At 39.3% G+C, this 21,031-nt stretch overlaps 1 protein-coding gene across 22 annotated transcripts in view; it reads right to left on the reverse strand.

Moving 5' to 3' along the window:
- Positions 1–3,543: 3,543 nt before the first annotated feature.
- LOC103480667 (adhesion G protein-coupled receptor L3) overlaps positions 3,544–21,031 on the reverse strand; it is a 275,386-nt gene continuing 257,898 nt past the window's right edge. For 7 of the 22 annotated variants that reach the window (XM_081599528.1, XM_081599541.1, XM_081599532.1 and 4 more), the window contains 6 exons: positions 20,402–20,570; positions 19,974–20,099; positions 16,742–16,838; positions 10,094–10,219; positions 7,513–7,530; positions 3,544–5,747 (listed from right to left, as the gene is read on the reverse strand). In XM_081599528.1, the coding sequence (XP_081455654.1) occupies positions 4,798–5,747; positions 7,513–7,530; positions 10,094–10,219; positions 16,742–16,838; positions 19,974–20,099; positions 20,402–20,570 (1,486 nt within the window). In that variant the 3' untranslated portion in view covers positions 3,544–4,797. Of the gene's footprint in view, positions 5,748–7,478; positions 7,531–10,093; positions 10,220–16,741; positions 16,839–19,973; positions 20,100–20,401; positions 20,571–21,031 lie in introns of all 22 variants that reach the window. The other 15 variants (XM_008435717.3, XM_008435715.3, XM_081599535.1 and 12 more) reach the window with 5 other exon arrangements.

The raw sequence follows: 21,031 nt of genomic DNA on the forward strand, positions 1-21,031 counted from the left end.
GTGGAAAATGAAATCATCTTCATATCTCCATTCTTTCTGGATCAGAATTCCAACATAATTTTATTTCATTTTCCATACTTGGAACTTGGGGAGTAAAATACCTCTGAGTAAAATATATAAAGCTCTATAAAAATAAAAATTAAAAAAACATCTGCATGGTTCTTTATAACCATCTCTTCTGAGTCCCGGTATCCTATACAACAGCACTCGGAGAGCTCAAGACTCCAAAGTGACAAATAGCGACAAAACGCGGCTCTGTCTTAAATCAATGCTATCTTGACTTAATAAAATGTGCTGGGGCTGTCCAGTTGTTCCAATACCCATAGCTGGAGATGTCATCGATTCACCTTTCATTTGGGATTCTGCCAAGGACCTCCCTATTGATTTCACATGACTGGGTGAGATATGAAATGTGGCATTTTCTATCATCACATCTCAGCTACTTACACACTGCTGCTCACGTGGGATGCAGGTGTTTCTCTGGCCTCAGACGCATGCAGATTACCGTCACACTGCCCCCGCACACACACACACACAAACAAACATGCAGTACCTGGACACACATATTTACTGCTGCTGGTAATTACTTGTGGCGAGATGAGAAAAAAAGACATTGGTTTTCCAATATCATTTCCTTAGCCAGACAGCTTACAAATGGAGTCTCATCCTTATCAGGACATCCTCGGTGCTTCTCTCCCTTTCTCTCTCGGTGTCAAACTGGTCACAAGCCCTTCTGTGGAATTTTCCAGTAAAAAGAAAAAAGAAAAAATACAGTTAAAAGAACACGAAAACTGTGCATCATACCATTAATTCGGTGCAAATCACAAAAACATGCAGAAACATCTATGAAAATGTGGAATTCCTGTTTGTTTTTGCAGAAAGTTATTAGGCTTAATATATAACATTTCTAGTACAGTCCTGTTCACTATTGTATGAAAATAGTAGGCATGGTAAACCGAATTAATTGTAGACAGAATGCCCAATTAGCACGACCCCATCCTTGGCTCAGGGAATTTTGGTTAAATAAATTCATGTCAGTCCTCTTAATCAATTCGTGTCAATCTCAAACCGAGTATTCTGTATTTGATGGTCATCATGCAGCGTTGCTTCTGTTTTAAACCTTCAAATCAATGCTCCAACAATAGAGACTGGTAGAAATGTGGCGAGCAACTTTTCCTTTTGTTTTCCTGAGTAACGAAATGCTGAAAGCTCCAGTAATCATTGCACCAAAAAAAAAATAAAATAAATAAAATAAAATCCCGACTAAATAAATGCACTTAATTCAAATCTTAGATTAACAAATGAAATCATTTTTACGTTTCTTACTGATCATTCACAAAAGTCTCAGTTGCTGTGGAGAGTGCTGCAGTTTTCTTGATGCTGTGGTACGAGAAGGATTAAGTCAGTTTACAGGATATTTGGGCGTGCGTCCGCTGCAGAAGGGCTCTGGGTAAGGCTTTACCCTTCACTGTCAGCAACAAGGACATCGCCCTTCACAGGGATTGTCCGGTGAAACAGCTTGCAACAGCAAGCTCTCTCAAGTGCTCCATCTATGGCATTCATAAAATGCTTTAAATCTTTGGTTCAGTTCTTTTAAAAGGGAAATTAAAACACAAGAACTGGTCCTGGCAATCATCTAATATGGAGAGCATCTATTTGGAGGTCAAAAAAGTTAATAATTTGCTTCCTTACTTTGATCGCAGAGCTGGTACTTGCCAGAACCACCCTTATTTTGATCAACTGTGTGAATAGGAGAATTCAAAATGCACTCCACCGAGTCTATGCTTTAACATGGCAGTGAAGATCTTTCTGGCAACCGCAGTATCCCCAGCCGATGCTCTTTCACAGACCGTTTTGTGCATCGTGAGCATATTACTGGGCATCGCCACGGCCTGGGGCAGCTTATGAGCTTGCGTAAGAGCTCATTTATAAAATGAGAAGGGTGCCAGTGTCACATCTTCAGCACATTTCATGAACTCAGTCGGGTTTGCAAATGCCAGTCAAAGTGATGCCGCAGTGACGTCCAGAGCACTCTCTGTCCACCCGAGTCATGTCTGTAAGTAGAGAGCCATGCTTACTGTAAGCATATGGATCGGAGAAAGTGCTGTGGCACACACTCTCCCTCCCCCCTTCTTCGTCCTGTGACCCAAGATCTTGAGAGTAATGCGAAGGGCCACACATCTCTGGCGATGGTTCACAATGACTCAGCCATCAATCATAGCACCAGCTCTGTGAAAATAGACTTGGGTCTTTCTGCTATGACTCCTTAATGCTTCATACTAGATATGTGTTCATATATACATATGTGTGGATAAAGTAATTTGGTGATATAGATGCATCTTAATGAATTAAAATATCAAAATTTCTTTTAGTAATCCAGTTGAAAAAGTGACACTAAGCCTTTTTCTGTTCATGTTGATGCTTGTGGCTTTTAGCTCATAAAAAAACACAAAAAAATCAAAATCCAGGTTTTCAGATGATTTGAATACGAGACCTATTTTTATTTTTTATTGCAGAAATGTTGCATTATGTCCATATTATAACCTACTTGCTACACGGCTGTCCAGCAAAAGCTTGTCCAGCAGTCCACCTTGGACAGGTCTCCAGTCCAATCAAAGGGACACGCCGGATCAACCCCCATGCTTACCGTAGGGCTGAAATATATATTGTGAATATATTGTCATTGTGATATTTTTTTTGACTGTTTGGAGTGCATTGTGAATTGTTCTGAACAGCCAGAAATCAGGCCTGGATTTGAACCCAAGATTTTCTTTCTGCAAAGGTAAAAGTATAAAATGGAACACTTCTCCGTGACCCAGTTAATATTAATATTGTGAGCAGCCGCCGGATGTGTGAATAGCATTTCCATCCTAAAATACGGGTATGTAAACTCACAGCAAAAAAAATAAAAAAAAAAATCACATATGAAGGATCATGAGAGTTAATTTGAAGCAGCTGCATTGAAGACAAGACTAAGTTTTCCCGCGTAAGAACATGCTTACCTCTGTTTCAATTGTATCGCCAGCCCAAGATGCTCCTGCCGACTGATGGCTCCTCCTCAGACTAAGGTAAAAAATTATCTATCTGTAAAGAATGCATTGGTTACACCACCAATGGTAATTGGTCCCATCTTCTCAGTTAGATAGCAGACCACAGCATACAGAGAACATCTACCATTTCTGGGCCTGAATTTAGTAGCAAATTTAGCAAAAACACAAAGACAAGGAAGTAAAAGTAATAGCCAAGTTATGTCAATGTACTTCACTTTCATTTATATAGAAAAAAAAATCTTGATCCACACAGGAAAGCAGGACCGTCATTGTAAGTAACGTACCTTACTCTGCATCTTTTTTTTTAGTTTGAATAAAATGTGTTAAAAATATTAACATTTTAGAGGTTAAAGAAATAAACAATAACCAAATTGCTTTGCATTATTAAAAGTATTGTGTCATTGAATTTACTACCATCCTTTGTCTTATTACCGTTTATTTAACAAATAAATAAATGTCACTCCTTGAGGAAAAAGAACAAAAACACCTCTGGTTTTTTCTCACTCCAAAAGCTCTTTCTTTAATAAGTAAAACAACAAACTTTCTTTATTTGTACAGGTGCCTGGTGCACATCAAGGCTCAGTCCGTCCCGTCCTCTCGTCCAAGAAGCATGAGCTGTTTTTCCAAGTGTCGATACAAACGCAGAATGCACTATGAACTTTTCTGAGGGATTTTGCAATCCCGTCTCCTTGAAGTTTTGCTATCTACACAGTAAAAGAACAACAAAAAAAAAAAAAGAAAGAAAAAGTGGGAAGTAAACTCAAACAAGAATTAAAAACCCACCCGGAAAACAGAAGCGAGCACGTTTCACAGCAATGCCTGAACGACCAGAGTGTAATTTCTTTAGGTTTTTCTGATTCTATTGGAGATTTGTGACGCAACAGAAAACCAGAGCGATACAGAGCAAAAATTCAGAGGTCAGCACAACAGAATGAAACTGTTCCTAATCACTAAATTTACAGAGAAAAGGTTTGCCCAGAACAAAATACAGCAAAAACAAAACCAAGGTGAGAAAAAGCATATCATGTGCAATGCTAGTTATCTGTACAGTCACATAGAAATATGTCATAATTCTCTCATTAGTTTTTTTTTCTCCCTCTTAACAAATGTTACAATAAAATAAATGAAATAAGAACAGCTATGCTTGAAAGCATACAATCTATAATTCCTTCATGGCAAATGTCCAAAGTGTAAGTGTATTTTTTTTTTTTCATTTATTCGTTTTTTTTCTTATTTTGGAGGAACACTTCAGCAAACAAAATGTGCTGCAACTCACCAAAGAGGAAGAAAATATTTCAAAAAGTCAATATAGATACAGAAGTATAATAAAATAGTCATTTTTTCTTTAAATTCCCCATTTATTCTGCTCAAGTCTATAAGTTCAGACTTTGGAACGGTCCGGTTCCTCTCGACTACATCGCTGAGGCGTACATTTTTCGTGGATGTCTCTTATTAGATGGAGACAAAACACACCAAACCGGAGACGGGTGCAGAACGAGGGAGGAGGCTGGGGACACAACATCAACTTCCTGGAATATCTAACCAAAGATAGTCACTTCCGCTCTCTTCTTATAGCAAATCTTATCCTGCTTGTGGTCAGTAACGGTGAGAGTCGAGCTGTCTCAGTCTTCAGGACAACATTAAAAACAATGGCTACCACTTCCAACAATAGGTGGAGTGAGTGAACGTGGAAGAGGACTTTGGGGAAAACAAAAGGGAACAAGGGGTTTGTTGAGGGTTTCTGGGCCTATAGGCTGGTGACCAGGTGTGAGGGCTCTGGGTGAGCCTCTTCTGCAGAGAGATCCTCTCTGTTAGGGGGTGCGACAAAACCATCGCTGCTGCCCCGCCCTAGCTGGTAGTAGGAATGCAGCTGATGGAGGTGATTACGGGAGCCCAAGTTGGGCATGCTCTTGTAGTAAACGTCGTCCAAGCTTGCCTCCGGACTCTTGGCATCTCCGCCCTCCTTGGAGCCGTCGGTGGACTCTGCAGACACGTCGGGCAGGCCAGGCAACATTGGCATGCTGTTGTAGAGGGAGTCTCTCTGGTGGCTGTGGCTGGGTGACAAGCCTTCATCCTCGTTCTGCTCGTTGTTGAGTAAGGGGAAAAAGCTTTCGCTGTTCTCCTGCGGGATCCTCCTTCGAGAAGACGAGGAGTTGGAGGCAGAGGAGAAGTGATGGTGGGGGAGCGGAAGGGGCGGCGACATGGACTGCTGCAGCTGATTGTGAAGGTTGTCGACTGCCTGCAGGGCTGGCAGCGGTCTTTGTGGCAACAACGGGGCATTGGACTCCTCACGTATCAACTCCAGACCCAGGCCTTCGTCATTGTGGGTACCAAAGGTGGAGTGATCGTCGAGGTTAAGTGCGACGTTCATGCCTATCCCCACTCCCAAGCCCATGCCGTAGCCACTGTCTTTGCCGCCGTTGCTAACATTATTAACCAGTTTGTTCACGAGGTTCCGGTTCTGCTCGTTTGAGCGCTCATGGGAATTGTTAAGGTAAGAGGGGATATAGTTGGAGGTGAGCTCTTTCAGGATCTTCTTTTCCAGGGTGGTCTCCTTGTGGTTGTATCCCCGATCGATGATCTGAACACAGTCGCTCATGTACTCGGCACTGGCGATGCTGTAACTGTTGCCATGATTACCATTCAGTGGTAGAGTATCCATGACACTTGTATCCCGGGCATTGTTCAGGATTCCCTCTGAAATGAGAAACATGGAGGGGAGGGGTAGTGGTGAGGGTAGGGGATGGTTGACAAATGTGAATGGTAAAAACCGGTGAGTGCAGCTGCCAAAGACGTGTTGGGTGTTTTTTCAAAGCCAAATAGAACACAACAAACACGTTTAGTCTCTTTTATGAAAGAAATTAAGCTTTCAGGGGATCCTTAAAAAGTAAATAGATCCCAAACATGATGAATTAAGAAGAAGGCATTTGAATATAACTTGTGCATCTCAATAAATTAGAAAGTCATTGTGAACAGATTTATTTTATTCATTAAATTCATTTTCATGTTTCTCATCTTCCTCTTGACAAAATATCATATCTTCTACATGTGATTCAAGTCAGGCAAATCTGCTGGACAGGCATGGTCAACAAATTGACGATAGGCAGACAGGCAGGTGCCAAGTCCAGCTGGAAAAAGCTTCACAATCATCTCAAGGTTATTGTTATGTCTGCTGCCTGCGTATTCGCTTTCTATTTCAGTGAACTTTTGATTAATAATCTCAAATACGGTGCTTTAACAATAACCTTTTTTTTTATCAATGACTGTTTGCTGGATGACTGCAAAGATCCTATATTGTTGCAGCAAAACCAGTTTAATGTATTTTTTAAAAATAGTCTAATCTTCTAAGCGACAAAGCAAAATCATCAAATTTACCTCACACCTTGAAATACATCAGCCAATGAGTAATGAAGTAAAAATAATGATATTCTAATTGATTGAAGTGCACTTGTAGGACACACTTACCTTGTTAAATTTTTTAAAATGAATTTTACTCAATCTTTGAACAGGTTGTTCTACAACCAGAATAAAACACAGTTTTGTGATTCCAAACACAAACATTCACCACAGCACAAAACTCAACGTTTATGCAGGCAAACAGACATTAAACAACTCATGCAATTCCCTCACATCTCACAGTTGGAACTTTTAACCTCATTTTGTAAAAAAAAAAATAATAATAAAATAAAATATTGAGGCGAATGCTAATATTTCTGCAACTAAATCCGTGCAAAGTTGGACATGGCACCACATGAGCATTGCTTTTTTCACAGTTTATTTACATCTCATCCATCTGCACTTCACCAGCCATCTCTTAAAAAAAAATGAATCGTATTCATTACATCAGAATCCCACCACCCTGACAGGAAGGAGACAGTCTGCTCTCTCTGTTGCAGCAACATGTGTCTTTCATATTCCATCACGTTAGCCACGCTGTTGACATCAAAGCGAGAAAAAGAAATTTGACGATAATTCAGACTACCTCAGACAAGGCCATCCAGCTTGTTAAAAGTGTCAAGCTCTCAGTCCGACCTCTTAAAAATTTGACAAGAAACATATCTCGAGTCTTCTTGAAGTGTAACGGCTTGATCAAAGTGAATTGGAGAGTAATTAAAAAAAACAAACAATACTATTGGGGGTGTGAACACATGCATGTTGCTCAGAGAAGGCTACACATCAATTTGTGCAGGTGTGCTTTAAGGATATTTGAATTATTCTGAATGTATAGTGTATTTGGTATGCTTTTATTTTTAAGCGCATTAAAAGGCATACAAATCCGCTTTGGAATGGAAACGTTTAATGTTGTATTGCTTTCCTAATTCGATCTAGTTCTTTCCAAACTGACTTACACCGTTTTAACTACTCCTTTGTCAGCAACGAGTGGAAAAACAAACAAACAAAAAAAAAAGTAAAACCAAAGTCAATTACATTTGATAAGCAATGTTTAGTTTGACTCCCATACTTGTCTCTCTGTAGGGCTCTTTTGGGGACAGCATGAGGAAAAGGAAAAGAAGAAAACACAATAAGAACAATAATGACAAGTAAAAAGAGAAAACTGCATATACGGAACACCAACGGTGCTTCAGAAGATTACCGCAACTCTTAAGTTCCACCATGCAAATTTTGTGTGCTTGCAGAAAAAGGACCATAAAGACATCTAAAAAAAAATTTAAAAAAAACAAATCTCCTGACAAATACATAAAAGTTGTTTTGCTGTAACAAGTTGCAGAATCCTTGGGGGGGTAAAACACGGGCAAAGGTCCTTGAGCGTCAAATGTGCCAATAAATCTTTTGATGCATTAGCATTTTCATTCCTCCAGATATTTCTGTTCCATCTGTGGCACTGTAAGTGAATTACAGCCCTCCATCACCAGCTCCAATGCAAAGTACTTGTATCGCATACATAAATTATCCACTTATCAAAGCTCTCTGAGTTTTTATCTCATCGTTACATGGGTTTCTCTCTACTTTTAAGGACTTTTACAGACTCACAAAGTTGCAGCAATCTCATATTGACTGCAGAGAGCAGGAATAAAATAATAACAGCTCAGCAGAGAGACGGGGTGGGGGGGAAATCGCACTCCAATATTTACTTGGAGCCAGAAAATGATGAAAAAAACAACAACTTCTTTTTGAAGACACCGTTGTGTCCTATTATTTTTCACGCCGCAGTAGTTGGTTTTAAAAAACCCTATATGTATTCACACTTTGAAACCAGTACAGCTGAAACCAGAAGTTTACACACACTGAATAAAAAGACACATCCACCACTTTTTTTTTCCTCATATGATGTGAAAACAGACCAAACGTCTCTTGTTTTAACTCAGAACAATAGCGAGAGAATCTGTCTTCAATCAGAGTTTACATACAAAATGATTACTGTCTCTTTAAGCAATGAGGAACAACCCAGATGATGTCATGGATTCGGAAACTTCTGATAGGCTAACTGGAACATTTGAGTCAGTTGGAGGAACAGAGGAGGAAGCCAATTCATTAATAAATAAATCTCTGATATATTTTTACTCTTTTTATTGTATCACTTAGCAAATAGAAATAATTCAAGTAATTCTAACTGAGATTCAACTAGAGATGTTTGGTCTGATTTATCTTAAAAAAAAAGCGGGTCCGTGTCTTTTTACTCACCGTATGTAAACTTCTGATTTCAACTGTATTTTGAATATTTAACTAAATATTCACAAGTAAAGTCTTTACTGAAAAGTTCAGTCAGGAATTTACATATACCTATCATTGGCAAAGATGCTGAACGCAAATAATTTTGGGGCTTTTCTATCGTTTTTTACCCCCAAACGGAATGGAGACGTCAGAAACACGTTAACTATTCTATTTTATACAAAATAATACAATTACTATTTACAAAACAAAATAATTTATACTGCTAATAAACATAGATTAAAATTTGGCTGAATAAAAACATTTAAACATGTTTTCATTAAAGAAAGAAGTTTGGACATATGAAACCATCTCTCAATAGATATGTATTTGAATCAATTTGTATCAGTTTAGAAATTTTAATATTTAAATATTTATACCCTTCTGTATAATAAATGCAAAAATTGTTATTAGCTTTAGAGTAAGCAAAACCTTCTTGTATTTCCTGGCCAATTTTTCCACATTTTTGACATTCTATCTTTGGAAAAGCGTTCAAAGTCTTTGAGGCTGGAAACTTTCTTGTCATCATCCTAAAGTTTATCTCCCTCCTTTGGTTCTTACTCTGCTGAAAGGTCCAGAAAGATCCAATTTGAGTTTTGTGTATGCATATTTTTCCCCCCCCCCTGAATGGAGTAGAGAAAATCCACGGTAAATTCAAACTTGTGCAATTAAGTTAGGTTCTTTTAAATAACTAATGTTGCATGTTTTAGAATCAGTCTACCCTGGAAAACAAATGGTTCAAATAAAACAGTTTGAAAATCATAACATTCATGCCCATAACGAGTGCATGTAAATCTCTGCTCAAAAACATGCTTTTTTTTTGTTTTTGTTTGAGCTTCTCTTTGCTCTCATTAAAGAAGATCGGAAGGAAACCATTTTGTGTGAGAAGAACAAAACTTTAAAACTAAACACACAGAGACAGCAGACATTGCACAAGAGGTTAAACTGACAACATTGGAGCACATTTGAAATTAATGACTGGTGATGTATCTGGCTTTCTGTGGGGGTCATTTCAAAGGATTTCCTCAGAGTTGCAGTTTGATTTGGCCAAAACAGTCCAGAGGAAGAGCCTTGGTCATGAACCGAATGAGATGAGCCAACCAGATGCCACGATACACCGCCAATAAAAAACCCCACAGCAAACCAAGTCTGCAGGATTTTTTGTGATTAAGCTCTTTGAAAGCTAAAACAACACATTTAGAGCAGTGTTTTTTTTATTATTATTATAACCCATCCAATTATATATTTTCTCATTTGTTATCACCCTTTCTTACTTCTAAGGCACAAATAACAACGTGCCACAAAAAACCCCCCAAAAAACAAAAAACACTGCTCTAGCCACAATGGTAAGTAATGAAAAGAAGCTAGCACACCTTGAATGTTGTACATGCCCAGAGGGTTGTTATAAACGGCAGACTCCCCAAGCAATGTATTATAGGGATTGTTAGTGCCATGAGGACGTAGGAGTGCATTAGGTATAAGATGGTTAGCCATAGCCCCTGGAGCAGCCAGAAAGAGACAGAGCGAGACGGAGAGAAAACAGAGAGAGATAGACAAGTTGAGATATAAATACATATATATATATAATAATGAGAACATACATATTAGCTGAGCAGATGCAACTGAGCAATGACATCCATTAACATCCAAATGATCACATGATCATTAATTTTAGGAATGTGGCGGCAGCGGCGGCGAGGTTTGCTGTATGAGAGCAGCGGAGCTGAACCGACGTGGCTAATGGGGCCGATGAAAAGTGTGTTGATTGTACTGTTAATGTCAGCCATTATCCTGTTGTGTGTGTGTGTTTTTTTTTTTTTTGTGCTTCACATTCTGGCAGCATACATGTGTCAACAACCATAAACTAAAGCCACAGAAAGCACCTATGGAGAAAACGGAAAACAGATGATAGTGCGCGCTGTAAAGATATAAAAATCTATGAACACAATTTTTTTCCCCAAATTTATTGTAGATGTTAGTAAGAATGTTGATTATATATATATATATATATATATATTAAAATGCAGCCAATAGTGTAAGTCAGGCTACATCCACCAAAAGTGCCAAAATGTTATCATTTATATATCGATGAAATTCGAACATAATTCAATAGTCAAACATACAAATCAGATCACGGAGGTGTGCATCTCTTTAGCTAAGAGCTGACTGTAGCATTAGCCACCTACAGTAACAGCTGGAGACACAGTATATTTGTTTTGCTTTCTTCTTCTTGTTCTGAACACAAAAACGTCCAGATGCAGTTATAATGTCAGACGTACAACTATATTTAACTCTTAGTCATTCCAGTGACTGAAACATCCCCGTTTGACTTCTTTTCTGCCTTCTCTGCCTACGTTTCACATTTGAGATGATGCATTTAGCAAACATCACTGAGTTATTTTAAATGTCCAGTAACTGAATGTGGCATTGAAGGCAATACTGACCATCAAAAACATCATCAAGTCACCATTTTAATATTGAGCTGCTGGTCTCAGAAGGTTACATAAGAGACACTCGGCTGTAGCTCTCGTGCAGAGCCTCAGACTTTGCACCAATGTAAAATTGTGTATAAATTATTTACAAAACTTTTCCTTCAATGCAGTGTCTTACTCTCACACTCATAAATCTAGGAAAGTCCATCCTTCACAATGTGAGGAATTTTTTATTTAGTTTAAAGAAATGCAGTGGTAATATTTTTTACCAGTTTTTAATAAAATCATCGTTACTGCTATTCTCAACGGCCCTACAAAATAAAAGTAGCTGCAGCATTCATTTTAATTCAAGAAAGCAGCCACTTGCCTTAAAGTATATCATCAGGCAGCGAAACAACTACAACCACTGCAGCTGTGAGAAAAACGACAGGACGGGGGACCCGAGTTTATCTTGGCACCACACACACAAAGAGGAGGATGGTAAAGGTAGGTAAAAAAAAAACAAAAAAAAAAAAACAAATCTCCAAAGCTTGCTGCTAAAGAACAGCATGAAAGCAGTGGCATTTTGGTTTCTCCACATCTGTTATATGCTTCGAGGCTTTTAGCACAAAGTTTTGCCAAGGTTGCCAATAACAGTAGAGGGCACTGCATCTAACGGCAGGAATGGTAGAATTAGGAATGACTGTTTTGTTTTTTTTCCTGGTTTACACAGATTCACCCTTACATATGTGGTTAAAAAAAAGAAAAAAAAGTTCAGAGTAAAACCAAAAAGCTTCTCCACTACAAAGAAACTTCAACAAGTGAGGTATCAGATGCACCACTGTTATTAGGTCTTCTGTCTGTGCCATTCTTCTGAGCTGAAGTGGTGTGTCGTGTCCTTTCTCTCTCTCTCTGCATAGCAAAGATCAGCATTTGCTCATTCTCTTTGTAACTGCTGCTGAAATATCCTTTGAATGTAGAGCTGTCTTCTCTTTAGTCAAGCTGGTCATTACTTCGCTCCAGCCTGGCCTCTTTTTCTCACAAGCAGATCGCCCGACTCATTTTCTAGTTAAGCAACGTTGCTCGTCTTCAGAGTCCCGCCGCCCGAGTGACTCATCGGTTTCCCGCGCACACACACCGCCGCACCAGAGCAGCCTTCGCTGGTCTGATTAGCCGCAGGATCCGAAGGCTCTGAACTTTAAACACAAATGAACCATATTCGTTTTCTTTTCTTTGCGGATGATAAAGAAAAAAATATATATATTAATTGACTTTCAAGCTTTCAAAGACGTGCAAAATATATGGCGTGGTGAAAATATTTGCAGGCCGCATTCATTTCCTGTTTGCGAGAGTTCCTTCCTGCTCCCGTCAACACGATTCGGCGCCATTATCGTGAAAGAAGCCAAATGCAGGACTCGTGAGGGTGATGCATGCGTGTGCTTCTGCAAGAGCGCGTAAACATCCTTTATCCAAGGTGCATGTACACAGCAATTAGATCCCCCTGCAGAGTACCGTTGTCTTCTGTGCTCTCAATCTGTCACGCCATGCGAGAAAGGTTTTATTTTACTTTTTAAATTACACAATCAGAACTTTGCCTCAGCATTCAAACCCTATTGACTTTTTTTTTTCTCACATTATACCCTGCATTTTTTTGTTGCTGTTTTTATCAGGATTTTGTGTAAAAGAGCAAATCAAAGTACTGAAGAAGGAAAATTATGAAAGAAAATCGGGGTGTGTACTCTCTTCAGCTCAACACCGTTTTACCTGCAATTAGAGCAGCAGGACATTTGATGTACGTTTCTACCTGCTTGACACGTTCAGATTTTTTACGAACAACTTTGATCTGTCTCGGCTTAAGATTCTCGATTGGATTTAGATCTGAACTTTGACTAGGACTGTCTGACATGACTCATCTTGCATCCCCTATCAGGTTTTCTTCCAGGATTGCCCTGTATTTAGCCCCATCCATCTTCCTGGGACGATGCTGCTGCCACCATGTTTCATTGCGTCGCTGGTGTGTTTAGGGTGTAATTTCCTGCCTCATATGTGTTTTGCACATAGGACAAGCAGTTCGGTTTTGGTCTAATCTGAACGGAGAATCTTCTTCAACATGCAGTTTCACCTAAGTGGATTAGGAAAAACTTCAGACGGCATTACTTATGCCATTCTTTAGCGACGGCTATCTTCCTGATACTCTTTCAGGTTCGTGGAGTTTTGCAAAGCACTGCCATTGTTTATGTTATTATATAAGTTCCCTTTTACTTTGGCAATCCTCAAACAAAGTAAAATAAATTCTTCAATTATAACGTCTTGTTTTCCTTTAATCCTGTAGTATAATTAAGATTTCTTTTTGCTTGAATTTAGTAATAAGTAGACATGTTATTGTTTTTGCACAGAAAACTGAATGTTGTTTTGATTGCAGGGGTGGTGGGGAAGCAAAGAAACAGTAATTTGCTGCTGCAAGTGTCGCTTGCCCTAATTACAGTGCTCTTCACAAACAACCAGCCTCCCCTTTTTCAATCCCCACAATGACCAATCCCCAGCTTATTGTGTCTGCGTCGAAATTAAACAGATTACAAGAAAGAAATTGCACTAATTGTGCAGTCGTAATCCTGAATAAGTGAGACAAATTGAACGTGCGACGGCATCGGGATGATTGCGCGGCTCTGCTTTCAAGGGGAGCGCAGCGAGGAGAGTCAGCTGTGAGCTCATTCTCCTGGTGCTTTGAGCTGAGGTGGGAGGCGGGGGATGGGGGGAGAGGGCAAAATCTGCCAGAGCGTCAAGACTGCAGAGGCCAAATCAGCAAGAAATATTTGCTCCTCAACACATAATTCCTTAATAAGCACACAGGAAAAGCCACGCATGAGTGCAGTTCTATTCGCGTCTGCTCCTGATGGTGCTTGTGATGGCAGAGCGCACTACCCGACATGCTCTACAGCTACTTTGAGGGTTTTCTCCATCACTCAAAACCTGGTAAGCAGCCATAAATAATTTGTGCCTCCGCTTTTTGTCTTTATGGAAGATCCGTGTAGACCTTTTTTTTTCTTCTTTTTTTTTTTACCTTCATCTCCCCACCAAACTCCTGACCTTCAACCCCCCACCGTCCACCCTCTCTCCTCAGCCTCTGCACAATTGATAACAGTCACGTCTGTTGGCGATGCTGAGCTGAGCGCCTAATTACAGAGATCATGACACTTCCTCACTGTGTCGAACATTAATCCATCATTGTAACTATGCATTAGCGTCTTTGCGAGCGGGCGCCCAGAGTGAATTTAGAGAGAGAGAGAGAGAGAGAGAGAGCAGTGTGGAACCGGAGCTCTTCAATCAAGAGATGTGATGACTGCCGAGAGTGTTAGGGAGGCATGCCAGCGAGAGCGGCGTTTGCAGCTTGATGTCAGATGTAGTCTGGTGTCTGTTTCTCCTCTCTGAGCTGAGAAGCCCTGAAGTGAACTCAGTGACTGTCACTGTCAAAGGCGTTGCTCTAAAATACTTCTCATCGACTTTTTTTTTTTAGCTGATAATAAAAGCGGTGAAATCAGTTTTTTAGCTTGTTATACAAACTCTTTTTCTGAGATAATGACTAAATCTTCCCTAATGCCTCGTTTACACTGAACGGGGTAGCATGGGTCGGTGTGGTTCGGTTAAGCCGTTTTGTGACCCGGCGGATTCAGGAGAGCGTTTTCACAACCAGTTAAAACTCTCACTGGGCAGGCAGGGTTAAATCCCTAAGGCTATTTTGTTAGCATGGCGTCATGCTAACACAACGACAAAACGTGACAGACTTGTACGTTTGGTGCTTTTTACTAGACGTAACTTTTTTTCTGTCCTGAAATCAATGGAGTGTGTTGTGTGATGCCAGTAGCTCCAACCTGAATGCATTGTACCACATTGTTCTATGGACCTACAACTGAAGGGGCTCCAAGAATGGTATGGTCCAGTTTGGTTGTGTGGACCGCTTTTACAGTCCAGGAGGCAGACAAAAATGTGGTACAGCACATTGAAAATGAGATCTCGGCCCATTGAAGCCTATTGCCTTATAATAAATTTGTTTTCTATTGCAGTAACATAATCTCACACTAAATTAAGTTTATAATACATAAAACAACAACATAGTTTCCGACTAATGAAAAGAAAAATAGTATACCTTGGGAAATGTATTACCTTCATGTTACTGTAGCCATATGTAAAAACATTATTAGTGTTTTTTTTTACTATCTTAGCCAGAGTTATAAATCCATAGAGCCACTTATGGCTCTGGAGCCTCAGGTTGTACCCCCCTGATCTAAAAAGAAGAAATGTGTGTCGGGACAAATCTGGCATGTATATATATTAGTGGTTTGAAATCAAAGGCATGTAAGTACAAAATTTAAAGAAAATATAAAGCTTTGGGCATAAATATTTGTGTAGTTCTAGAAAAATCACTTATTGAATAGACCAGGATTGAAATAAATTAGTGTATTCAGATACATAAAGACTAAACTTCTTTAGCTCAAACAATGTAAAAAAAAAAACAATGCATCTAGGGTTACCGTGTCCCTGTGTGACCAGCACACCAGGATACAGAGAGTCGCGGATGCAGCGATGCACCCATAATGTCATCTGCCAGGACAGGCAAGTCGGATCAGGGTTATGGTCTGGGGTCACATCAGATCATCTGCTTGACGTTCAGCAACAAATATACTTCCAACCCCGCTCCCCAAAAAAAACAAAAACAACCAGGCAACTACAGAAATATGATGAATGAATAAGTCTCATTTTTCATCAATATATATTTTGCTGATGGCACAGTTATAATCAAAGATGACAATGCCACGACTCATCAGATCACATTGTGAAAGAACGGTTCAGGGAGCATGAGACATCATCTTCAACACATGGATTGGCCACCGCAGAGTTCAGACAATAACCCCACCGGAGAGCCACTGCAGTCCAATATATATTTTATCAATAAAATAAGATGAGAAAAAAACAATTAATGCAACCTTGTGACCACACAGATAATGTATTTATTTTATTTTATGTTTTTGCTAGGCTGTGATCATGTGTTTTTTTTTCCCCAAACTGGATGCCCTGTATCTCTTAAAATATTAAATTAGCTAGAACTTATGGATTGGTTTTTGAAATGCATATGCTATTATCTATTATATAGTGTAAATTTGTGTTGCTTTTGTCCCACCTTGCAGTAAAGTCTGTCTTGCACTCCACAAATAGTTCATTGACTGATTGACAGAAATTTCATTGGCTGTAAGTTGACTTCACTTCTTATGCATCTGGGTGTCTAACTTCAAAAACATAATGCTGCAACTGCGTTAAGAAGTTGAATAAAACGTATATTTTGAAAAACATGGGCATTTTCTGATGTAATTAAGACAAACTACTGAGAAATGACAGAGTTGCCTTGACGTTAATTGATGCGTCTAAGTTTTTGCCTCACATACTGAATTATGAAATGCTTTGAACCCTGCGAAAACCTTGCATCATGTTAAGAGGAAAGCATTTGTATTGTCAAAAACAAAAAAATAAATAAAGAAATCTCAGTTTGAATATTTTTAGCAGAAACTAAAGGCTGAAGGAATCGCTAATGACAGTAATTCCTGCAGGACCAAATACCTCTGTTGAGCGACGCCGAGCTGTTGATGTCTCCGGTCATAAAAGAGGACTCAGACTGCTTTCTGACTGTGTCGTTCCACATTCGACGGATGCGGCTCTGCGGAGACAAACAACATGCCAGAACACATCAGAACATTTGCCCTATGAGCTGTCAGAGGTACAAAATTAGTCAGTGCTCAGAGAAGACCAGAGGCAGCGAGATGGAATTTAATACGCTAAGTTTCTTAAGCATTTGACCAAGTTTCTGCAATTGTATGTCTTCTGAGTACAGTAGCTTTCAGAGGCATTCATACCCGTTGGATTTTCTCACATGTTGTGCTGTTGCAGGCGAAACCTTCACTGTATGTTATTGGGAGTTTATGTGGGAGACCAACACAAAGTTGGTGAATTGGAAGGAAAATCAAAATCTTTTTGACACTTTTACGGAAAGAAAACGTGTTAAAGGCATTTCTGATTTTGTCTAAATTCACTTCAAATGAATGCATAAAATCTTTCCGAGAAGTGAAAGTCTCTCACAATTATTATCCACTGACACCTGCAGGTCATCAGTCCCCATTTAAAACCTTTCCTGTTTCATCTGTTTGTCTTTGCCACTTCATTACTTGACCTTCCACCACCCGAGCAACACCAGCTTCAAGCATCAACTTATAGCTCCCTCAAGGGATCTCGTTCTGTATAAGAGTTAAAGGGGCCCAGCTCCATAAATCTTCCTAATCAATAGAGGTCAACTGCAATCTTTTAATTAAATAAAGCTCCCTCATTTTGATGACTTAACCGGTACTGGCTCTACTTGTGCTAACGCAGTGTTTCCATGCATTATTGATGCACCTGGTTGTAGGTTTTACCACCAAATTGAGAGGGTTTTAGATGGCAATCATGACAGAACGTATAGTTTTACCTCAGCCTTTCTAAACAATCACACATCTAGTTTAAGTATTTTCAGAACTCTCAGGCTAACATGTTGCTGAAAAGAAGACAAAGATAGAAACCCAGGACTAGGTTTTGGACTAAAATGAAACGTTAAAATAACTGGCTTGTGCAAAACTTGACAAAACTGTTCCTGCGTTCAGTCGCAAACTGTGACGCGAGTCTGCTAAAGACCAACAACACGAGCAAAAAACAACTTATTATAGTTGTATAAAAATATTTAAGTATTGTAAATATAAGAAGATTTTTATTTGGATGGTTAGGGAAAAGAAGTTCTTATTATGAAGTCAACTTAATTAAGTTTCTGCTAACAGAAGGTTAAGTTGAACAATTTGGAGGTACTACCTTTTCACTCTTCCACCTAAATCTACATACAAAGCCTTTTCTATAATCTGCTGATGTTAAAAAACACACAATTTCACAATTGTAGTGTTTCCATTAATTAAGAAATTCAATTAAAATCACACGCAAATAGGTCTGTTCATACAAAAAAAAGTCATTAAAAATAATGGCAGCGACAGATGTAAACGCTTCCATGAGATATATTTATATTTCAGCCATCATCATCGATCAGCCAACACAGAACACAATGACGTGACACAAAACCTGTATGTTTGGGAGAGGCTGCGGCTGTTTTGGGAGAGTCAGCGATTCTACAGAAGAGCTATGTGTTCATTTCTTTCAAATGACAAGCTCAACTTTTGACATTTCTGACAAGATGGCTGTTGCTGCTGTACATAAACTGCTCTGAAATGTGTGACGTGCAAAAAAAACGTATTTCCATTGCCGTTTTGCAAAACACATATATTTCGACACGGCTGAAAAATCCCCGCATCCTAGCGCAAAAACTTTTGATCAAAAAAAGTTGTTTTTCAAAATCGGTGCGTTTCCATTAAGCACAGTTTATTTTTGTAAATTCCAATTTGCACAAAAGAAATCAGAATGTTTCCACCAGAAAAGCTTTACGGTCAGAGAAAACACATTTTAACATATTCTTAAACGCAAACAGTATGGTAATGATAAAATACTGGCTTCATCAGCTGGAGATTAGCGCTATGGTGGTCATTTGGTCTCGCTGTTAGTTTGTTTTCACATTTGGTGAGATACTGACTGCTCAGCATCGCTCCACATATTTTCACCAACTATCCGCCTTAACTCTGCGTACCCTTTGGCTCCCTTAACACTTCGCAGCTATGTGTCAGCTTAATTATGTCATTGCCACCTCCATGCATATCTAATCGCACTGAAGCAACTGTTCGTGTTTTTCTTTTTCTTTCACATTAGCCAGAATGTGTTTTTCTTTAAAAAAAAAAACGGAATAATCCGTCAACTGGAGATAGCTCATATAATTTAACAGGAACATGCACTGGCACAGTGGGTCTGATTAACATGTTATGCACCTATTTATCGGGACACAGATTGCCTGAAAATGATTTCGCGAGGACAAAGAGTTGAAGACCTCGTATCCCGTGGGTCAAGCTGTACTTTGCTGATTACACATTGATTTGAAAGAGTTTTCAGAGCACTTCCATGTATGCGGTAGCCGAGGATGAGGTTGCAGCCTTCTTGTTGAAGCAGTGCGCATAATGAAATGCTTTGATCTATATGCAGAATCCCGCTCGTATCGTGGGATGCCACTGCATGCTTAACTCTGAGGACTATTTATGATGCAGCACTGAGAGGAAATTACTCTTTGGGAAGATGTTCAGTTATCGTTTTTTTTTCTTTTTTTTTTTTTTCCTGGCAATTCATGCAATAGTGGATGTTAATGTGGGAGGAATCCATTAGGAATTTACTTTACAGAGAGACAGCACTTGCATGCAGAAACATGTCTTGGCAAAATCCTTGTGAGATTTGACAAATTCTTTACTGAGCTAGAGGCAAAAATTCAGTTATAGTCTTCATGTCATGTCAATGTGGGTTCTAGACATGTTAAAAAAAAATAAAATAAAACATCAGGTCGGCTGGTTTCACTTACAGGGATTTGGCTTAGCTACCGCTTCCCTGCTATCACTTTGAGACACGAGCAAACAGTTTCTTTGAAATCTTTCTTGTATATTTACAGTAAACTGCCACTGTACAAATGATTCCTTTGAGCATCTAAAATCAGGCGTTTTTTTTTTTTTCTGTAATATGATCCATGCTCGACTCCAGGGCTCTAACTCTATTACGTGATTAAAGTGTTAATAAATACGTCGGTGACAAGTAGAGTTCAACAAAACTGCTGAAAGGAATAACCTTTAATAAAATTGTTAAAGACCTACAGAAAAAAAACAAAAAACAAACAGAATAACAATATTTTAACCTGTGACCCAGAAGAATATCGTCCCGGAGCACGAGAGGCGCTGCCCTTCGCAGAGCCAATGGAGCTGTCCACACTTTTGCCGCTGCAGCAGTGAGTACGCAGGCACTTCCCGTATTCTTTACGCACCTGCAGAAAATAATCAAAAACAGGCAAAGCATGCTTACATAAAACAAAAAAAGCAACAACAAAAAGCCCACAAAGTTTCATATTAATTTAATGATCTGTTCCTGGTAATACTTTGTGCAACCTTCTCTTTGCCTATAGGACACAAATAGTTTTTTTCCTTTGACATTTCACTTGGGTTGGAGCAAAGGCTACACAATGTCATGAAAACATCTAATCCTGTTGCTGAAAATTGGAATGTCGATCACTGAGGACATAGTTCCAGACAATCCTTAAGGATTCGTTGCAACTTAACAATTCAGTACCTTCTTCTGCAGCACACAGTGGAAGATGAAGATGAACATCCCTTGCAGGGAGTTGAATATGGTGAAGAGGTACGCCATGATCACGGTGCTCTCATTGACGTACATCAGGCCAAAGGCCCAGGTCAACCCAAGAAGGCACAGTAAGGCGATGGCCCCGATCACCCACGATCTGAAATCGAACCACACAGTCAAATTAAAAACTCCTTTACATCTAATAGTTTTACGCAACTGCGTTTGAGACTTCTCGGGAACCTCATTTTGAGATTAGGGGGAGGGAATTGTAAGAGGTACCAAAAGATCTATAACAGTAAATGTAGAATCACAAATTAAATGAATTGGAGAGAAGGAACTGATGGGAAGGAACCATGTTGTTGACCTCATAAAAAATATATGAGTGAGAGAGGTAAGCAATACAGTATTTTCAGTTGATGGGACCAGGGTAAGTCGCATGTTGAACTCGTACTGTTTTAGGGTTTTTATAAGTGTTTCACCAATTCTTCCTCAAGCCGAGGGTTTATCCGAGGTAAACGTCCTAGAAAACATGCAGTCTCTCGATAATAAGGAGATCTCTTTCTGTGCCAGGGCAGACCGTGTAGAGAAAGTTGCCTTTTTTCCCCCTCAACCTCCAAT

This window comes from Poecilia reticulata, chromosome 18 (assembly GCF_904066995.2).
Source record: "Poecilia reticulata chromosome 18, P_reticulata-male-v2, whole genome shotgun sequence".
Lineage (NCBI taxonomy): Eukaryota > Metazoa > Chordata > Actinopteri > Cyprinodontiformes > Poeciliidae > Poecilia > Poecilia reticulata.